General features: G+C 35.0%; 1 protein-coding gene across 1 annotated transcript in view; it reads right to left on the reverse strand.

The window, feature by feature from the left end:
- Nucleotides 1-3,543: 3,543 nt before the first annotated feature.
- Nucleotides 3,544-19,134, reverse strand: part of LOC100760342 (uncharacterized protein DDB_G0283697-like) — a 36,340-nt gene continuing 20,749 nt past the window's right edge. Inside the window, exons 3-4 of the mRNA XM_027433033.2 lie at nt 8,422-10,844; nt 3,544-3,561 (exon numbers count right to left, since the gene is read on the reverse strand). Of these exons, the coding sequence (XP_027288834.2) occupies nt 3,544-3,561; nt 8,422-10,844 (2,441 nt within the window). The remainder of the gene's footprint in view (nt 3,562-8,421; nt 10,845-19,134) is intronic.

Below are 19,134 nucleotides of genomic sequence, written 5' to 3' on the forward strand. Positions count from 1 at the left end.
TAACTATTTTAATTTTGAGCTCCATACTCACAATACAGTAACAACAACAATTAAGATTAACAATAAAATATAGATTCATTATGGGTTCTTTTAAATCTGGAATGGTCACCACAATACTAAGTAAAATGTGTCTTAATTTTTTAAATGGTGAAGTTATGCTCTTGAGAACACAGAGAATACAGGAAAGAATTTCTGATTGAAAATCATGTCTGCATTTTGAATAATTAACAGTAACATTTACTTTTATTGTTAAGAGGGGAATATAGTGTGTCCTTTTCCTAATTCCAGAGTCTGCCACATGTAAGTATTATGGATGAGGCAAATGCCACATGGAACTTTGAAATATCTGTGGCCACAACAGACAATAAAAGCATGGACATATAATGGGGAGAATATCTAAGAATAAACATAAAATAAACATTTTCAGGTATCTCTGTAGTTCTTTTTGAAGTTATTTGCTCATATCCTCTGAACATTCTTGGTTGTGCTTTTGTCTTTTCCATCTCATGGTATTCTTTTCATTAATCAAAGGCCACGGTTTTGTCTGCTACCTGTTTGGAGGCTGAGCTGCAACAACAGGATAAAAAGAAACTAGGGAGTTATAAGTGATAATAAAATATATTTCTTCTTAAAGTACTTTAAAGGGTTTATTTAATAGAAAATGTTGGATATTGTGACCCTAGAAAAGTTCAAGCCCTAACCCAAGAAACTGCTATGATTACCTTATAGTAATAGGGATAATACTGTTTCTTAAAATACTAAGATAGGGACGGGCGTTGGTGGCACACTCGTTTAATCCCAACACTCAGGAGACAGAGACAGGCGGATCTATGTGAGTTCGAGGCCAGCCTGGTCTCCAGAGCGAGTGCCAGGATAGGCTCCAAAGCTACACAGAGAAACCCTGTCTCGAAAAAACAAACAAACAAAAAATACTAAGATAGGACAATAGTGATGTTTATTTTGTAACCTACATGTATGTTAATGCCATGTTTAGCATATTTGACTGATACAATGGAATGTTTTATCTAATATACAAATTAACCATATGTTTAATTATATGCTATCTTATTTTATAGCTATGTAATCATGGAACATTACTTGACTGTTCTATGCTTCTAATTCTTCATCTGAAATAAGGATAATGTAACTACATAGAATTTTATTTTGTATTACCAAGTGCTTGAATAATGTCAAATTTTTCCCATCTTCTAACTTCATCATTGATTTCTCAACCTTTTGTTATGTAACTTCATATACCATTTACAATTTGAATTGAAGAATATATTGAATAAATTAAGTATTGAAGTCTTCTGAGTTTTTGCTTAAAACACTCATAATTAACAAACTTAGTAACTTTTTCTGGTTGCAAATATCTATAAATTGTCATTTCAGGACCTATAACAATATTTTCTTTCTTCATTATCAAATACTATGTATTTTATTTAGGTGTTACCAGTTTCTATTGGTAATATAAAATTTACCAAATGAAAAATGCAGCTCTGATGCTATATTAAAGAGAAAGCTGGATGAAGAATTGGGGCAATTATGATTCTGAATTTCTTAGAGAAATATCACAGGCATTTATTTCTTTATACACAAGAGTATTAAGCAAGGTATCCCTTACTTGGAACTTGGAATAACTGGTACACTTTGAGTTCCTCACCTATATTTTGTAGGTTTGTATTTGGCTCAGAAAACCACACATCATATAAATATAGAGAAAAATTTAAAACCAAATTTATTTTTTCATTTCTGAGACAGAATCTCATTATGGAGCCTTTGTTAGTCTATCTGGAACTTGCTATGTAGTTGAGGCTATGCCGAACTCACAGTGCTCTGCTTGTTTCTGCCTCTGGAGTGCTGGAATTAAAGGCATGTGCCACAACCCCTGGCAAAATCTTTATCTTTTATAAGATTAATGGTGATTTTTCTCACAAATTATCCAGAAAACAACTGAAAGATTTACATTAATAGTGGCTCTCTTTCTTTTTTGACTGCTCAGTTTTTTATCATCTTAGAACTCTTGAAGAGAATACTTTAGTTATATTCAAGGCCTGTAACTATACCAAAAGGAGAATACAATTCAGTTTAATATATCTCAGTTGAACATTTCAATTCCCCATCTTAGTTATAGGTATAGTTAAATAGTAGATGGCCTATTTAATACAACAATGGTCCTGGTTCAATAACTCAACACTTTAAAATTTGAAAGATAAAATTTGTATTTGACAAGTAATATAACACTAAGAGACCATCAGGCACTTAGTAACATGGAAAAATATTAAATTGTTATATCACATAACTACTTTATGGCAATCTCTGGTACACCGATGGTGCTCTTAGTAAAGAAGTTTAACAATTAACAGACCTTGAGCAAGTTGCCTTTATCTTTGAACAGGAGGTCTTTCGTGGTATCTCAGACTGAAAATTTCTAAGAAACACATCTTCCACTGTAAGAAAATATAGCATACTCATAAAAAGCCAGGAGTGCACAAATTGATTATCACTATGTAGACACACTGGGGAGCATTTATTTTTAGAAGGACACTACATCCTGTGGATTATGTGGGCATTTAACATTTGTTTTAAGAATTATTAACCAAACTAATTAAACTTACTAATGGCCCTCTGTTGCGAAATATTAGTTTAACATGTGTTACATTTGTTTTTGCTGTGGAACATTTGTTTAATTATGCAAAGATGTGTTGCATTTTTTTTATGCTGCATTTGTTTTACTCTGTAAAGCTGTGTTACTTTGCCTGCCCAAAATACCTGATTGGTTTAATGAAGAGCTGAGTGGCCAATAGTTAGGCAGGAGAGATGATAAGTGGGGCTGGCAAGCAGAGAGAATTACTACAAGGAGAAATCTTGGAAGAGGATCAAAAAGAGAGAAAAGGAGAGGAGGAATCCCGGGTCAGCCACCCAGCTACACAGCAAGCCACAGAGGAAGAAGAAAGTTATATATAATAGAAAAACACAAAAGCTCAGAGGTGAAAGGTAAATGAGATAATTTAAGAAAATCTGTCTACAAACAAACCAAGGTAAGGCAGGACATTTTGGCAGGCAGGACATTTTGGCAGCCCCCCAAAAGAGCCAAAAGAGTAAAAAAATAACATTTTGGCATGCCAACATGAGGCTCCAGTATCTGTAGGGCCTGAGAAATCTGGGGAAAAAAACCAAACATATATAGCTCCTTTAAGAAACTCTGCCTTAGACCAGAACACTTAAAACAGCCATTTTCATGCAATATAGGAACAACAACAACAACAACAAACTAAGTAAAATAGCCGCCTGCCACAGTGCAGGGCAACGGGATTCCATAGCTGGGGGTGTTGCATGCAGTTCCTGGCTGAAGGCACCTCTGACCTGCCTAAGAACTTTAGGCTTGGCTTTCATGGGCTCAGAAGTGAGCAGAGCTAACCTCCAAAGCTATGCTGATGTTCTAGCCATGCTGCTTAGCAGCTTAAATATCATGGATGAAAAAAGACTACAGATATAAAGACAGATCCAGACGGAAAAAACTCTAAACAGGTTATAATCTGTTTAACAATGTGCATAGGCCTAAAAAAAGAAAATGGATATAGACAGTCATAGAAAGAAAGAGTTTAAAATCAATAAAGTCTTTAAAGAGAGAAGAAAAGTAATATAAAAAGAATAAGCTACATAGAGATGGGAAATACTCAGGAAGTCTGGATCCTGTATGTTACCATGTTGATTTTGAAATTTTTGATTGCTGCTAAGCAAAGGACAGCTACTAAAAGACCTAGAATTGAAAGAGGACTGCTGAAATCAACAAGCCTGAATACTTTACAAATGCTTTAACTTTAAGATGAAACTAAAAAATGTATTTGCAAAGCAGAACTTAAAAGATACATTGCATTGGAGAAGAGGTTTTGTTTTTGTTCCCACGGGAAACAAGAGGCTGTGGATTCCTTCAGGATTGATATGGATCACATTTGATCAGGAGAGACTTCCTGAATCATGATATGTGTTATCTATCAACAAAGGTTATAACTGGTCTTCCCAGTACTTAGTCATCATCTCAATTTTATCAGCAACCCCTAAAGATGCTTTCTTCCACAGATGACAGGAAGCAGTCTAGAACACAGTGCCCACATTCCCAAGAGATGGGATGGGTGTTCTTTGGTTATTTGGTGGGTTATGGATGTTTGTTATCATTTAGGGGAACATAGTATTATAGGATAAAAGGACAACTATTAATCTCAGATATTTTGCTTTGGCATGGATTTTGAAATATTTATACAAATTTAGTTACTTTGCTATACTGTATATATGTTTCTACTCTTGTTTGGGTTATTAGGCTTCATTTAAAATGCAATGTATAATTAAGAGATGAGGTTAGTAGTTAATCTATAATAATTAAACTTGTAGTTAAGTTAGGTATGTTTTCAAGGTTAAACAGCTATATTTTAAAAGAGTTGATCTTCAAGCACTTAAAAAACCTATAAAATATGGCTTTTACAATATTTTCTAAACCTAAGGTTTTTCATGTTAATGAGACACATCTGCTCATGGCAGCACCAGTTTACTTCATAAAAGGATGATGAACATTGAATAAAATCCACATGGAGTTTTCTTTCAGTGGGGTAAGACTAGCCATTTGGGTAAGAAACTGCTCTTGCCTGGACTGCTCGACACTATTCTGTACAGAATACACAGTCAGGACCCATAGGCAAGTGACTGGTGAACTTTGCCAGTCCTTCAAAATTTCTGCTTCATAGAAGAGTCTGCCTAATATTCTAGGCCTGTAAGCTGAAGATGGATGCCTCAATACTTCAGAGGAACTTTGGATGACTGTTCATGCAGCCAAATGTCTCTGTTGTTAGGTAATATCATATCCCTCATGGGTCTTTTATGGAGTTGAAGACTAGATAGTTATAGCTGCAGTTTTCCTTAGTTATGATAGAAAGTAAATTAGGTATAAAACTTGGATTTACTAAGATAGCTAATGGATTATTTTCTTTGAATTTTCTAAATACAAATGAACTGAATATTGTAAATGCAATTCTTACTTGGTAACTTTTTGTTATATATAGTTTTAGTATGTTAAAGTTAAAACCTTTCATGTTTATTTAAACAAAAAGGGGAAATGTTTTGAAATATTAGTTGAAAATGTGTTACATTCGTGTATGTTATGGAACACTTGTTTAATGATGAAAATATGTATTGCATTCTTTCATGTTGCATTTGTTTAACTCTGTGAAGCTGTGTTACTTTGTCTGTCCAAAATGCCTGACTGGTTAAATAAATAGCTGAACAACCAATAGCTAGGCAGGAGAAATGATAGGTGGGGCTGGCAGTTAGAATAAATATGAGGAGAAATAAAGATTGAGGAGTGAGGGATAAGGAGGAGGACTCCAGGGGCCAGCCACCCAGCTACACAGCAAGCCACAGAGTAAAAGGTAAAGAAAGGTATATAGAATAGAGAAAGATTAAACCTTGGAAGTGAAAGGTAGATCAGATAATTCAGGCAAAGCTGGGTGGAAGCAAGCCAAGGCCAGGCATTCATAAGTAAGTATGTCTCCCTGTGTGTATTTATTTGGGAGCTGGGTGGCAGGCCCTAAAAGAAAAACAAGTCAAAGGAAAGAAAAATCCAACAACATACTTGCGTGATTATAAGAACAGGAAGAACATCTTGTACTAGGGATAGTACTTAAAAGTACAAGTCCAACAACTTTTGTCTACTTAAGACTATTTTCCTTTTAACAATGTTACATTGTAACTTTCACTCTTTCCAAAACAGTGCCTTATATATTGTATCTCTCAGATATTCAAGATACTTATAAGAACATGTTTACTGATTTATTTTTGATGTGCTTTTTAGATGTATTAAGTGAACTTCAGTACAAAAAGCACATTTGATTGTTATGTGCAAACATTTAATTTATTAGTGGAAATACCTACTCCATATTCATAATTTTCTAGGTTTAATTCACTGTATGAAAGTACAGTATTGTTCACATTTATTAATCATTTTGTACTTCAAACATTCTGCTGTAAATACAAATGGCTGACTCTGAATGGTTTTAATGCAGTTCTTGAAGTCATTCAAATCTGTCATCAGATATGAATTGTATTACGTTTGCTTTTATAACCTAACTTTTAGATAACTTATTAAGTGACATTAGTCATTTAGTAATGTAGTTCTAATTCTACTAAAGACAAAATTAGACATAACTATAAAAGAGATAATTTTGGGAATTAGGATCTCATTAAGAATTTCTAAAACTTGTAGAACAAAATGATAATCACCACATGCACTTTCAACTAACTTAAATACATTGTCAACGTGTTGGGATCAAAATATCTTAAAAACATTTCAAACCACTCTGGAAACTCAGAGAGAAGCTATTAAATTTGTTTTCATTTCCTGGTTATCTTAAATGTCTACTTACTTTCTATGAAGGTTAGTAGACTGAGTTCTTCAGATGCTAGCAGCTATGTTTTTCACTTAGACTTTAACTATTTATTTTACAGCATGTTTTAATTATTAACTGTCTATTAAATGGTTGATTAAAAAGGTGCAAATGTTTTAACTATGTATTCTGGACCTGGGTTGGTTGTTTTAGTTGACTTATGACTGGTAGAAAAGTATAATTTCTTTCAAGTACATTTTGTTAACTGTATGAATGAAAAGTGCCCATGTTCTATTAACAATTGTTGTTTCCAATGGGAATATATGAACAGGGAAGTAATAAACCAGCAAACTATGGAACATCAAATGTCTAAGGGAAGGCAATCAGAAAATACTCTGTTTTAGAAGGCACATCAAATACATTATTCATAATGCTATTCACAATTTACTGTGAAGTCTGCTAATCTCCAGTGAAAATATTTCAATTGTTTGCAAGTACTTCAACTGTCTAGTCCTGGTATACACATTAGAAAATGTGCCAGGTATAGTATTTATTTGTATACATAGTCCATGAAAAGCTCATTTTGTTATCATAGTTTAGAGAAATCAATGCCTTGCACTTGGAAATTTGTTTTTAATGTAAATGTAGTCTATTTTGTAGATATATTTCATCTTGTCACCCTTAGTTAGAAAAAATAGTTCATAAATGCCATGATTTTAACCACTAAATGATAACTACATTCCTCAAAATTTGTAAACTTTAAAACCATGCTTTCACTTGACTATAAATACCAAAAGAATAAAATAAAACATATTTAAATGTTTTCATACTAAAATAAACAAAGGTTCATTTGAGAGAAATAATTGGAAAAACAAGAAAAAAGAACTCTTTATATTTTAAAGATTTTACCTGAGCAATAAATACTCTTTTATTACTTACAATTGATCAATATTAACTTTAAGTTTATGTAAGAAAAATATAAAAACCATACTTGCTGTTTCTAGGAAGATGTTGTCTCTTGGGAAAACCCATAAAACTGTTCTCTATTAAAGTAAAAGCATTAAGGATATAATTTTGTACTTCTGTTTTGGCTATTTGAATCTGTGCTATACTCTAAATGTATAGCTATATTTACTTACTTATTTTATGGAAAACAAATTATATGAAGCTGAACATTTGTAAATAGACATGAAAATCAAATTAAAGCTTATTTACCTTGTCTAATTATAAAAGGGATAAAATTCCATGTATATCAAATTATTTATGCTTTCTTGATAATGTTTTGGTAAAGTTGCTTACAAAATAACAACTTTGTTATTGTCAAAAATAATTCTCCATATAATTTAGCAATCTTAATTTTTGCATGTAATTTAGACTATTAGAGGAATTATTTGGTAAAATATAGGCTTACTTATTATAAAGAAAAATAAGATAAACAGTTTAAACTTAAGTTAGATAACCTATTAAGGGGGCTTTGTTTTCTGGTATGTCACCAAAATAACTCACCGGCTATTTATTTAAAAATGAATGAGAATTTAGAATCCCAAAACAACTTCAAATACCCTTCTTAAAAAGATCAGTGTTTTCAAATTTGATTTTAATTAAATGATTTCATCCACAATACTTAAGATTAATTTAATTGCTCTTTCCTTTCTTCTTCCTTCCTTCTGTCCCTTCTCCAAACCTCCTTTCACCTTTCCTCTCTCTATCAACGGTACATGTGGGTAATACATGTATAACAATTACTCGATTGATTGTGACCAGGTTTACATTTATGAACTATTCAAACATTACTAAGAAACAGAACAGTCTATTACAGCCCGTTTATCTATTTTTCCATTTACCAAATATATAGAAGATGACTATTTCCTATTGAAAATCATACTATAGACTTTCCCATGTCAAGAAATACTAGATACCTTGTTGACTACTCTATTCCACAGTTTACATATCCAAGTAAAATAATTTTAATCCACATTCAACAACCTAGCACTGAAAATTACAAAAGAGAATGAATTTGAAATGTATGTTTATGTAAACTTACCTTAAATAATTGATTCACAGCACCTGATGATATAGCAAACTTCACAAGATCTGGCAGCTCAGCTTCCACTATAACATCAAAGCTAGAGAGTGGAATATTTTGATTGGAAAGAATCTTGAAAGAAGAAGGATCCTTGATGCCAATTGGATTCTGGACCCTAGAAAAATCTTTTAAAAAGCCAGATTCTTTGGCATCAAGGGCGTCCACTGACCCAGTGGCATACTTAGAAATATCAGGGTACGTGTATCCAGTGGAGTTTTGGAACTGAGCACCAACATTCTGGTTATCAAAAATTATATAAGCTCTACCAAGTTCAAGAGGATCATAAAATTCAGAGGTTATCAAAAAATCAGGATAAGAAGTACAGTTTGTGTCAGCAATAAAATCTGAGACAGTTCCATAAACAATTTTAAAAATAGAAGATATGGAACTGGCTTTCACTTCAGCATCATAGGGAATGTTAATATTGCTGGTACTAGGAGAATTATGAGCATTCTGAATATTTTTGATGATAATGTTGAAACAATTAAAATGACTAAATCCAGGGAAATATTTATTTTCTGGGGCATTTTTTTCCCCAGAAGTAAACTGATAGCTAATAGTGCTAGTATAGCTGGTGATGCTGCTAGTATCATTGGCATTGATAATGCTACGTGCAAAGCTGGGTCTAATAGTGTATTTCTTTCTGCCAAAATAGTTTGGGTTGACTAGAAAACTTGACCTTACTTCGTACGTAAACCCTGTGACACCATTAAGGTCTGAATAATATTTTAGGGTAGCTGTATTTTTGTGAATAGCAGTGCTAGTAGGTTCTGTGCCATAGTTAGGGTAAACAATATGGTTAGGATTAACAACATCATGACTAGAAACATTACTGAGTTTGGTATTATAGATAGACTCAAGATCTTTTAGGAGTCCATGGCTGTTTGAAGGGCTGGGATTGTTGTTGGGATCATTCTCACTTTGGGTGAAGTCAAGACTATTGGAAATTGGTCTAATGTTCTCAGAGAAAATATTATTTCCTTGTCCAGTGTCATTTCTAGCGATGGCAACAACATTGTTGGAACCAGAAATATAGTCCATCACAGTTCTATTTTTGTTTCCAGAGGCAGAGTTTGGATTTGTGCTACCCTTGGTGTCAACATTATTTTGCTGATTGAAATCTTCTGACAGATCAGAAGCATTGTCTAAATCGGTGCTATATTCCAAGTTAACATCACTGTTTGAGGCATTTTCCATGGCAGGGTCAGATTCATTGTTGTGATCAGTTACATTTTTAGAGTCACCATCATTGCTGGAATCAGGTCCACTTGTAGGCCCAGAAGCACCACTGGGATCAGACCCAGTATTACTATCAGTATTATTTTCAGAGTTCCCATCTTTAGGATCACTGCCATCAGGATCCGATTTGTCTTTGGGATCTTTCTTATCTTTGTTATTGTCTTCATCTTCAGTGTCTGTTTCATCTTCAGCATCTGTTTCATCTTCAGTATTTGTCTCATATTCTTGATCTGTCTCATCCTTGGAAAGAAGTTCCTCTTCAACATCAGCCTCATCTTTGATATTTCTAGCACTGTCATCTGGATTATCCTTATTTTGAGGTTGAGCAGACAGTCCACTTTCAGACACTCTTTCTGGTGTTGACATTATGTAGCCATAGGTACTATGTTGACCCATGATTTGTTCAGATTTCATAGGAGTGGTGTGGGTATCAACAGAGCCCTTAAGATTTTGGAGAGCTGAACATCTTTCACAATGTATATAAGAGGTGGAATCCACAGAATATCTGAAATCTTCCCTGTGCAGAGAGCAGCGGTTGCCCACACGATGTTTAGGATCCAGGGATCGAGATAAAGGGTTATTTCGAGAAGTCTTAAAGTGTCTAACAGTTTTAGATCTCAGAGAATATTTAGAATCTAAGGAAATCTGGCCATGTAAAGGAGAGTCAGAGTCAGAATCATCAGAATTTGTGGGGCATTTATGAAAAGAAGAGTCACTAATTTCCATAAAACATCTGGCACATCTTTGAGTTTCCACATCCAAATCAAATGTAATACTTCTTCGAGTCTTCTGTCTTGTGGCAGACTTCAGACTCTTAGAATTTGGGCTGCCAACACGTGATGATACATTTGAGGTGGAAGACTCAGAACTTGGGGGAATGGGTGAAATTTGATACTTAAAACTCTCACAACCACGGGCATATCTATACTCCTTGCAATGACGCTTATAGACAGATATTTTCCGGCTTGCTTTTCTGTGAAACTTTTCATCTGTGAATGTGTCAGAATCTGGAGAAAAGCCATAGCTGTACTTTTCCTTTATTTTTTCCGGTGAGAGTTGTTTGTCACTGAGACTTGAAGATGCCTCTTTGAATCTCACAGTTTTGTCTTCACTCTTGTATCTTGTTAACTGAATTCTGCAAACTAAGAGAGAAGAATAAAATATGAGCAAGAGTAGGCAAATATACAACGAATGTAACTTTAATGTTCACATTACAATAAAATATGTGCAAACAGAATATAATTTCCTTCAAAGTATTATGGTGAGTTTTATTTGATTTTTCATGGGGAGACCATGACCCTAAATTTTCTGCTCAATTAAATAGCATTTTCAGCTTTTTAAGATACAAATGAAACATGATAATTTACTTGAGATAGTCATTTTCTTCAAGTTGACAGGGCTTACTCTTTAGAAAAGAAATCATTATAAAAGAATACAGAAAGTGCTGTGACCAATATAAAAATATGGCTTTACAAATTTGTTATGATAAATCTATTTACATTTTTTCAGTATGTTTCTAGAAATATTAAGAACTTTATTTTTTCCTGGCTATACCACTTATAGTCTTTAAAATCTCTATATTTAGAGAGAAAAACACCCTTGTGCTTGATATATATTCTGGTAAGAAGGTTAATAGAAATGCTATCTTCTATACCTATCAAGAATTCAATGTTGTAGCATCCTGGAGGTATAGATATTTACTGATATTTTAGCTTTAAAATTGAACTAAAATTATTGAATTTCATTATGGATAATCTTGTAATCAAGGTACATAGGCAGGTATATGACTGAATTTTAAAAACAAATATTAGATTCCGGCCCCCACAGAGTGCAGAGAGTCCAGAGGTGAGCTGATTCTGCCCCTAACTTGGGACAAATTGCGCCTGCCCGCCCTGGCAAATCCCGCCCCGGGATCTGCAAGAAGACAGAATGGGTCCCTGAAGACCCTGGGATCCTGTCTTTGCTGAGATGGCTGGACCATCCCAGGCCCCACAGAGTGCAGAGTGCAGAGGTGAGCTGATTTGGCCCCTAGCTTGGGGCCAACTTCCATCTGCCCTCCCTGGCAAACCCTCCCCAGGAATCTTCGACAGGATGACTCGACCCCTGAGGACCAAGTAACCCAGAGTCTGCTGACATCTCTGAGCCAGTGCTACTCTCACCCACCTGGAGGGAGAGTACCTCAGATCTGCCTGCACCCAACTTGAAACCCATCAGAGAACACTGGACCCATACACACCAGGAAAGGAAGTGACATCAACTGTACCCACTGGAACAAGAGATGGGAAGATGACAATATAAGAACACATCCAACAACAGGAAAACCAATATGCCACCACCAGAGCCTAGGGACTCTATACCAGCAAGACATGATCATACCATCACAGAAGAAGCAGAAGAGAACAACCTTAAAAACAACTTCATGGAAATGATAGAGAATCTAAGAGAGGAAATCAGAAAATCCTTCAGAGAAATGGAAGAAAAGACAAACCAAAAGATGAAAGAAATCAAGGAAAGCCAAAAAAGCCAAGAAAATAAAATCAATCAGCGGAAGGAAACAATTTAGACAGTTCAAGACCTGAAATCAGAAATAGAGACAATAAAGGAAACACAAACTGAGGGAATGCTGGAAGTGGAAAAGCTTAGTAAACAATCAGGAACCACAGAAGCAAGCATAACCAATAGAATACAAGAGATGGAAGACAGAATCTCAGATGCTGAAGAAAAACTAGAGGAAATAAACTCGTCAAGCAAAGAAAATCTCAAGTCTAACAAATCCATAACACAAAATATTCAGGAAATTTGGGACACCGTGAAAAGACCAAACCTAAGGATAATAAGTATAGAAGAAGGTGAAGAAACCCAACTCAAGGGTGCAGAAAACATATTCAACAAAATCATAGAAGAAAACTTTCCCAACCTAAAGAAAGACATGCCAATGAAAGTACAAGAAGCCTACAGAATGCCAAATAGAGTGGACCACAAAAGAAAGACCCCTCATCACATAATATTTAAAACACCAAACCAAACGTACAGAATAAAGAAAAAATATTAAGAGCAGCAAGGGAAAGAGGCCAAGTAACATATAAAGGCAAACCTATCAGAATTACACCAGACTTCTCCATGGAAACTCTGAAAGCTAGAAGAACCTGGATAGATATTCTACCAACTCTGAGACGACATGGATGCCAGCCCAGACTACTATACCCAGCAAAGCTTTCAATCACTATAAATGGAGAAAACAAGATATTCCACGACAAAACCAGATTTAAACAATATGTAACCACTAATCCAGCCCTACAGAAAGTACTGGAAGAAAAACTACAACCTAAGGAAATTAACTACACTCGAATAAACATAGGCAATAGATAATACCACTCTACAAGAACACAAAATAAAAGGCAGGGTAAATCCATAAACAATACCAGTACTAGCAACAAACCAAAAACAAACAAGAATAAACACTGAATGGAACTTAATTTCCTTCAATATTAATGGTCTTAACAAGCCTATAAAAAGACACAGGCTAACAGATTGGATACGAAGACAGAACCCATCCTTCTGCTGCATACAAGAAACACACCTTGAATTCAAAGACAGACATTACCTCAGAGTAAAGGGTTGGGATAAGATACTCCAATCAAATGGACCCAAGAAATGAGCTGGGGTAGCTATCCTTGTATCTAACAAGATAAACTTCAAAATAAAAATCAATCAAAAGAGATGAAGAAGGTCATTTCATATTCATCACAGGAAAAATCCATCAGGAAGAGGTCTCAATTCTAAACATCTATGCCCCAAATACATTATTAACTCAAATCACAAATAAGGCCTCACACAGTTATAGTGGGAGATTTCAACACCCTACTATCACCACTGGACAGGACCACCAGACAGAAACTTAACAAAGAGACAAAGGAAATAACAGAAGTTATGACCCAATTGGGATTAACAGACATTTATAGAACTTTCTATCCAAACACAAAAGAATATACCTTCTTTTCAGCATCACATGGAACCTTCTCAAAAATCGACCACATTCTCGGCAACATAGCAAACCTCAACAGGTACAAAAAAATTGGAATAATCCCCTGTGTCTTATCAGACCACCATGCTTTAAAGATAGAAATCAAAAACACATCAAAGTACAAAAAACCTACCAACTCATGGAAATTGAACAACATGCATTTGTAACATTCCTGGGTCAAGGAAGAAATAAAGAAAGAAATTAAAGTGTTCCTAGAATTCAATGAAAATGTTGACACAACATTCCCAAACCTATGGTACACTTTGAAAGCAGTATTAACAGGAAAGTTCATAGCTCTAAGTGCTCACATGAAGAAACTAGAGAATAGCCACACCAGAGATCTGACATCACAGCTGAAAGCTCTAGAACAAATGGAAGCAAATTCACCCCAGAGGAGCAGACACCAGGAAATAATCAAACTGAGGGCAGAAAGCAATAAAGTCAAAACAAAGAAAACAATTCAATGAATCAATATAACAAAGATTTGGTTCTTTGGAAAATCAACAAAATAGACAAACTGTTATCCAAATTATCCAAAAGGCAGAGAGAGATCATGCAACTTAACAAAATCAGAAATGAAAAGGGGGACATAACAACGGACACTGAAGAAATCCAGAGAATCTTCAGTTCATACTTTGAAAACCTGTACTCCAAAATTTGGAAAATTTAAAGGAAATTGACAATTTTCTGGACAGTTATCACTTACCAAAATTGAGTCAAGAACAGATAAGCAACTTAAACAGACTTATAGCCTCTAAAGAAATAGATGCCATCATCAAAAGTCTCCCAACCAAAAAAAGCCCAGGGCCAGATGGATTCACTGCAGAATTCTATGAGAAATTCAAAGAAGTGCTAATACCAATACTCCTCAAATTGTTCCACAAAATAGAAGCAGGAGGGGCATTGCCAAACTCTTTTTATGAGGCTTAAATAACCTTGATACCCAAGCCACACAGAGACACAACTAAGAAAGAGAACTACAGACCAATATCCTTCATGAACATTGATGCAAAAATTCTCAATAAATCCTAGCCAATCAAATACAAGAACATATCAGAGAAATCATCCACCATGATCAAGTAGGCGTCATCCCAGGGATGCAAGGATGGTTCAACATACGAAAATCTATCAATGTAATTCACCATATAAACAGACTGAGAAAAAAAAAACCACATGATCATCTCACTAGATGCTGAAAAGCCTTTGACAAAATCCAACACTCCTTCATGACAAAGGTCTTGGAAAAATCAGGGATAACAGGAACATACCTCAACATAATAAAAGCAATACACAGCAAGCCAACAGCCAACATCAAATTAAATGGAGAGAAACTCTATCCAATTCCTCTAAAATCAGGGACAAGACAAGGCTGTTCACTCTCTCCATACCTCTTCAATATTGTCCTTTAAGTACTAGTTAGAGCAATAAGACAAAAAAGGAGATCAAGGGAATACAAATCGGAAAGGAAGAAGTCAAACTCTCACTATTTGCAGACGATATATAGTCTACATTAGTGACCCGAAAAACTCTTCCAGGGAACTCCTACAGCTGATAAACACCTTCACCAAAGTGGCAGGATACAAGATTAACTCAAAAAAATTCATAGCCCTACTATATACCGATGACCACAAACAACATAAAATACCTTGGGGTGACACTAACCAAAAATGTAAAAGACCTGTACCCTAAGAATTTTGAGTCTCTAAAGAAAGAAATTAAAGAAGATACCAGAAAATGGAAAGATCTCCCATGCTCTTGGATAGGTAGGATCAATATAGTAAAAATGGCAATCTTGCCAAAAGCAATCTACAAATTCAATGCAATCCCCATCAAAATCCCAACACAATTCTTCACAGACCTTGAAAAAACAATTTTCAACTTTATATGGATAAACAAAAGACCCAGGATAGCCAAAACATCCCTTTATACAATAAAGGAACTTCTGGAGGCATCACCATCCCTGACTTCAAGCTCTATCACAGAGTTATAGTCCTGAAAACAGCTTGGTATTGGCACAAAAAATAGACAGGTAGACCAGTGGAATAGAATTGAAAACCCTGATATTACCCCACACCTATGAACACCTGATTTTTGACAAACAATCCAAATTTATACGATGGAACAAAGAGAACCTCTTCAACAAATGGTGCTGGCATAACTGGTTGCAAACATGTAGAAGACTGCAGTTAGACCCAAGCCTATTGCCTTGCACAAAACTTAAGTCAAAATGGATCAAAGATCTCAACATAAATCCAGCTACGCGGAACCTATTAGAAGACAAAGTGGGAAATACCCTTGAATTAATCGGTACAGGAGACTGCTTCGTGAAGATTATACCAGTAGCACAGACACTGAGGTCAACAATTGATAAATGGGACCTCCTGAAACTGAGAAGCTTCTGTAAGCCAAAGGAGACAGTCAGCAAGACAAAACGGCATCCCACAGACTGGGAAAAGATTTTCACCAACCCCACATCTGACAGAGGGCTGATCTCCAAAATATACAAAGAACTCAAGATGCTAGTCCCCCAAACACCAAACAACCCAATTAAAAAGTGGGGCACAGAACTAAATAGACAATTCTCAATAGAGGAATCTTAACTGGCTGAAAGACACATAAGAAAGTGTTCAACATCCTTAGTCATCAGGGAAATGTAAATCAAAACAACTCAGAGATACCATCTTACTCCTGTCAGAATGGCTAAAATCAAAAATGCCAATGACAATTTATGCTGGAGAGGATACAGAGAAAGGGGAATACTCCTCCACTGCTGGTGGGAGTGCCAACTTGTACAGCCACTTTGGAAATCAGTATGGTGACTCCTCAAGAAAATGGGAATGAGTCTACCACAAGATCCAGCAATTCCACTCCTAGGCATATACCCAAAAGAAGCACATTCATACAACAAGGACATCTGTTCAACCATGTTCATAGCAGCATTATTTGTAATAGCCAGAAACTGGAAGCAGCCTAGATGCCCCTCAACCGAAGAATGGATAGAGAAATTGTGGTACATTTACACAATGGAGTACTACTCAGCAGAAAAAAAACAATGGAATCTTGAAATTTGCAGGAAAATGGATGGAACTCGAAGAAACCATTCTGAGCAAGGTAACCCAATCACAAAAAGACAAACATGATATGTACTCACTCATATGTGGACCTGCTTTATGATACATGGTAGTGACCATGCTTGATCAGAGCTGTTTTTAATGATGTTGCTCATAATGGTTTCCTCCCAGTTGATGACTGAGAAGCTAATTTAAAAAAAAATGGTGCCAAGTACCACAAGAGTAGTAGAACTGTGCTATTTCTGGGATTCTTTCTTTCTTTCTTTCTTTCTTTCTTTCTTTCTTTCTTTCTTTCTTTCTTTTTTTTTTTTTTTGGTTTTTCGAGACAGGTTTTCTCTGTGGCTTTGGAGGCTTTCCTGGAACTAGCTCTTGTAGACCAGGCTGGTCTGGAACTCACATAGATCCTCCTGCCTCTGCCTCTGGAGTGCTGGGATTAAAGGCGTGTGCCACTGCCCGGCTGGGATTTTGTTTTTTACTTTTGTTGTTGTTTGTTTTTGTTTTTTGTTTTTTTTTAATGGTTATTCTGGATGTCTCTACAATTTTGTTCAAATGACTGCAGTTCCTGGAAAACCTGTTGCTGCTATTGATGCATAACATATTGCTATTATTCCTCTTTATATACAAATATAAATATAAATACACACACACACACGTGTGTGTGTGTGTGTGTGTGTGTGTGTGTGTGTGTGTGTGTGTGGTGATGAATCCAAGGTGTTTCAGTGAGTGCTCACCTGTGCATGCAAATTTGATTTCATCTTTAGTAAGTAGTAAAGTTATATGCTTGCCAAAAAAAAAAAAAAGAAAGTGACACACTGGAAGACAAATGTCATAAAATTTCAATTTTATGTGTAACCTAGAAATGATGAACTTATGGGAACAGAGAGCAGAATTGTGGCTATTAAGCTCCAATGTGGGTCTTTTAACAATGGGGAAACGATTGGTTTAAGGATATAAAACTGCAGTTGGACAAGATGCATGGACTCTGTAAAGTCTTGAGGTCTACTGAGAGCATGATAAATATGGTTGATAACAATATGCTGTATTTTAAAAGTTGTGAGATAGTATAATTTAAGTGTTCTCAAAACAAAAATGATGAATATGTGTGATATAACATGTTAATTGTTTTAATTTAGCCATTCCATTGTGAACATACTGTATTGTGTATCATAATTGTGCATGACTATATCTATGAGCTAAATAAATGAATGGAAAAAACAAAAAAATAAAAACAAATATTAATATCTCTTTTGCCATTCCCACCAGGCTTCAACACATACATGTATTTCAAGACAGGGTTTCTCTATGAAGCTTTAGAGCCTATCCTGGAACTTGCTTGGTAGACCAGGCTGGCATTTAGATCTCCCTGCCTCTGCTACTTGGGTGCTAGGATTAAAGACATGTGCCACTACCACACAGCTTTCAAGTATATATTTTTTATTTTTTATATATTTGAATTACAAACAAGATTGAATTACATGACGATCCATTTTATGCCTAAACATGAAATCATATTTTGGAAAGAGTTTATGAATACTGAATAGTAATTTCCACTTGGAAATTGGCAATAAATTCTTACAAAGACCTAAGCCTTCTCATCAAATTTCCCTTATCACAAGAGTCCATAAGAGATGATTATAAATTTTTTACTCTTTTTTGGTGTTTATAAAAGTTGCACAATCAAGTAGGTTTACTCTGAAGGATATTCACTAGGATAAGGTATATATGATCTACCTATAATAAAATATTTCTTTCTGGAAACACTTCCAAGATTTTATTTTTCATAAAATCTTTGTCATATTTTTTACTGTTTGGTTACTTCTCACTAATTGTTTTTATTTATACAATTGTTTGGTATTTTTATTATTTACAAATTGTTACTAATCAACTAAATTTATCACTATTTCAAAACCATTTGCCAGCTAGCCATCAAGTAGAGTTTAGATACAGAGATGAATATGTACAAATTCTTACTGTCTTTAAGAATCTGATGGATGTACTATGGATATAAGCAATGTTATATTAACACACAAATCTATCACTGACAAAGGAATTTCTGGAATTATTCTATAAAAAATTCAACATTTTTTCAAATCTTATTTGTGTGTAAATGAAGTCTGTATGTGTGTACTCATGCGTGCATTTTATTTGTATGAATTGGGCAAGTGTTACACATTGCTTGAAACAGTGTATCTCTTATTCACTGCTGCATGTGCCAGTGAAGCTTGTATTCAGGTCTACAGTGACTCTACTGTCTCTGTCTCCCACCTTCTTTTGGGTGTAGTGGGATTAAAGATAAGCATTCCCCTTGTCAGCTTTTACTTAGGTTTGGGGGACCTG

The sequence above is a fragment of the Cricetulus griseus genome, chromosome X, assembly GCF_003668045.3.
Source record: "Cricetulus griseus strain 17A/GY chromosome X, alternate assembly CriGri-PICRH-1.0, whole genome shotgun sequence".
Classification (NCBI taxonomy): Eukaryota; Metazoa; Chordata; class Mammalia; order Rodentia; family Cricetidae; genus Cricetulus; species Cricetulus griseus.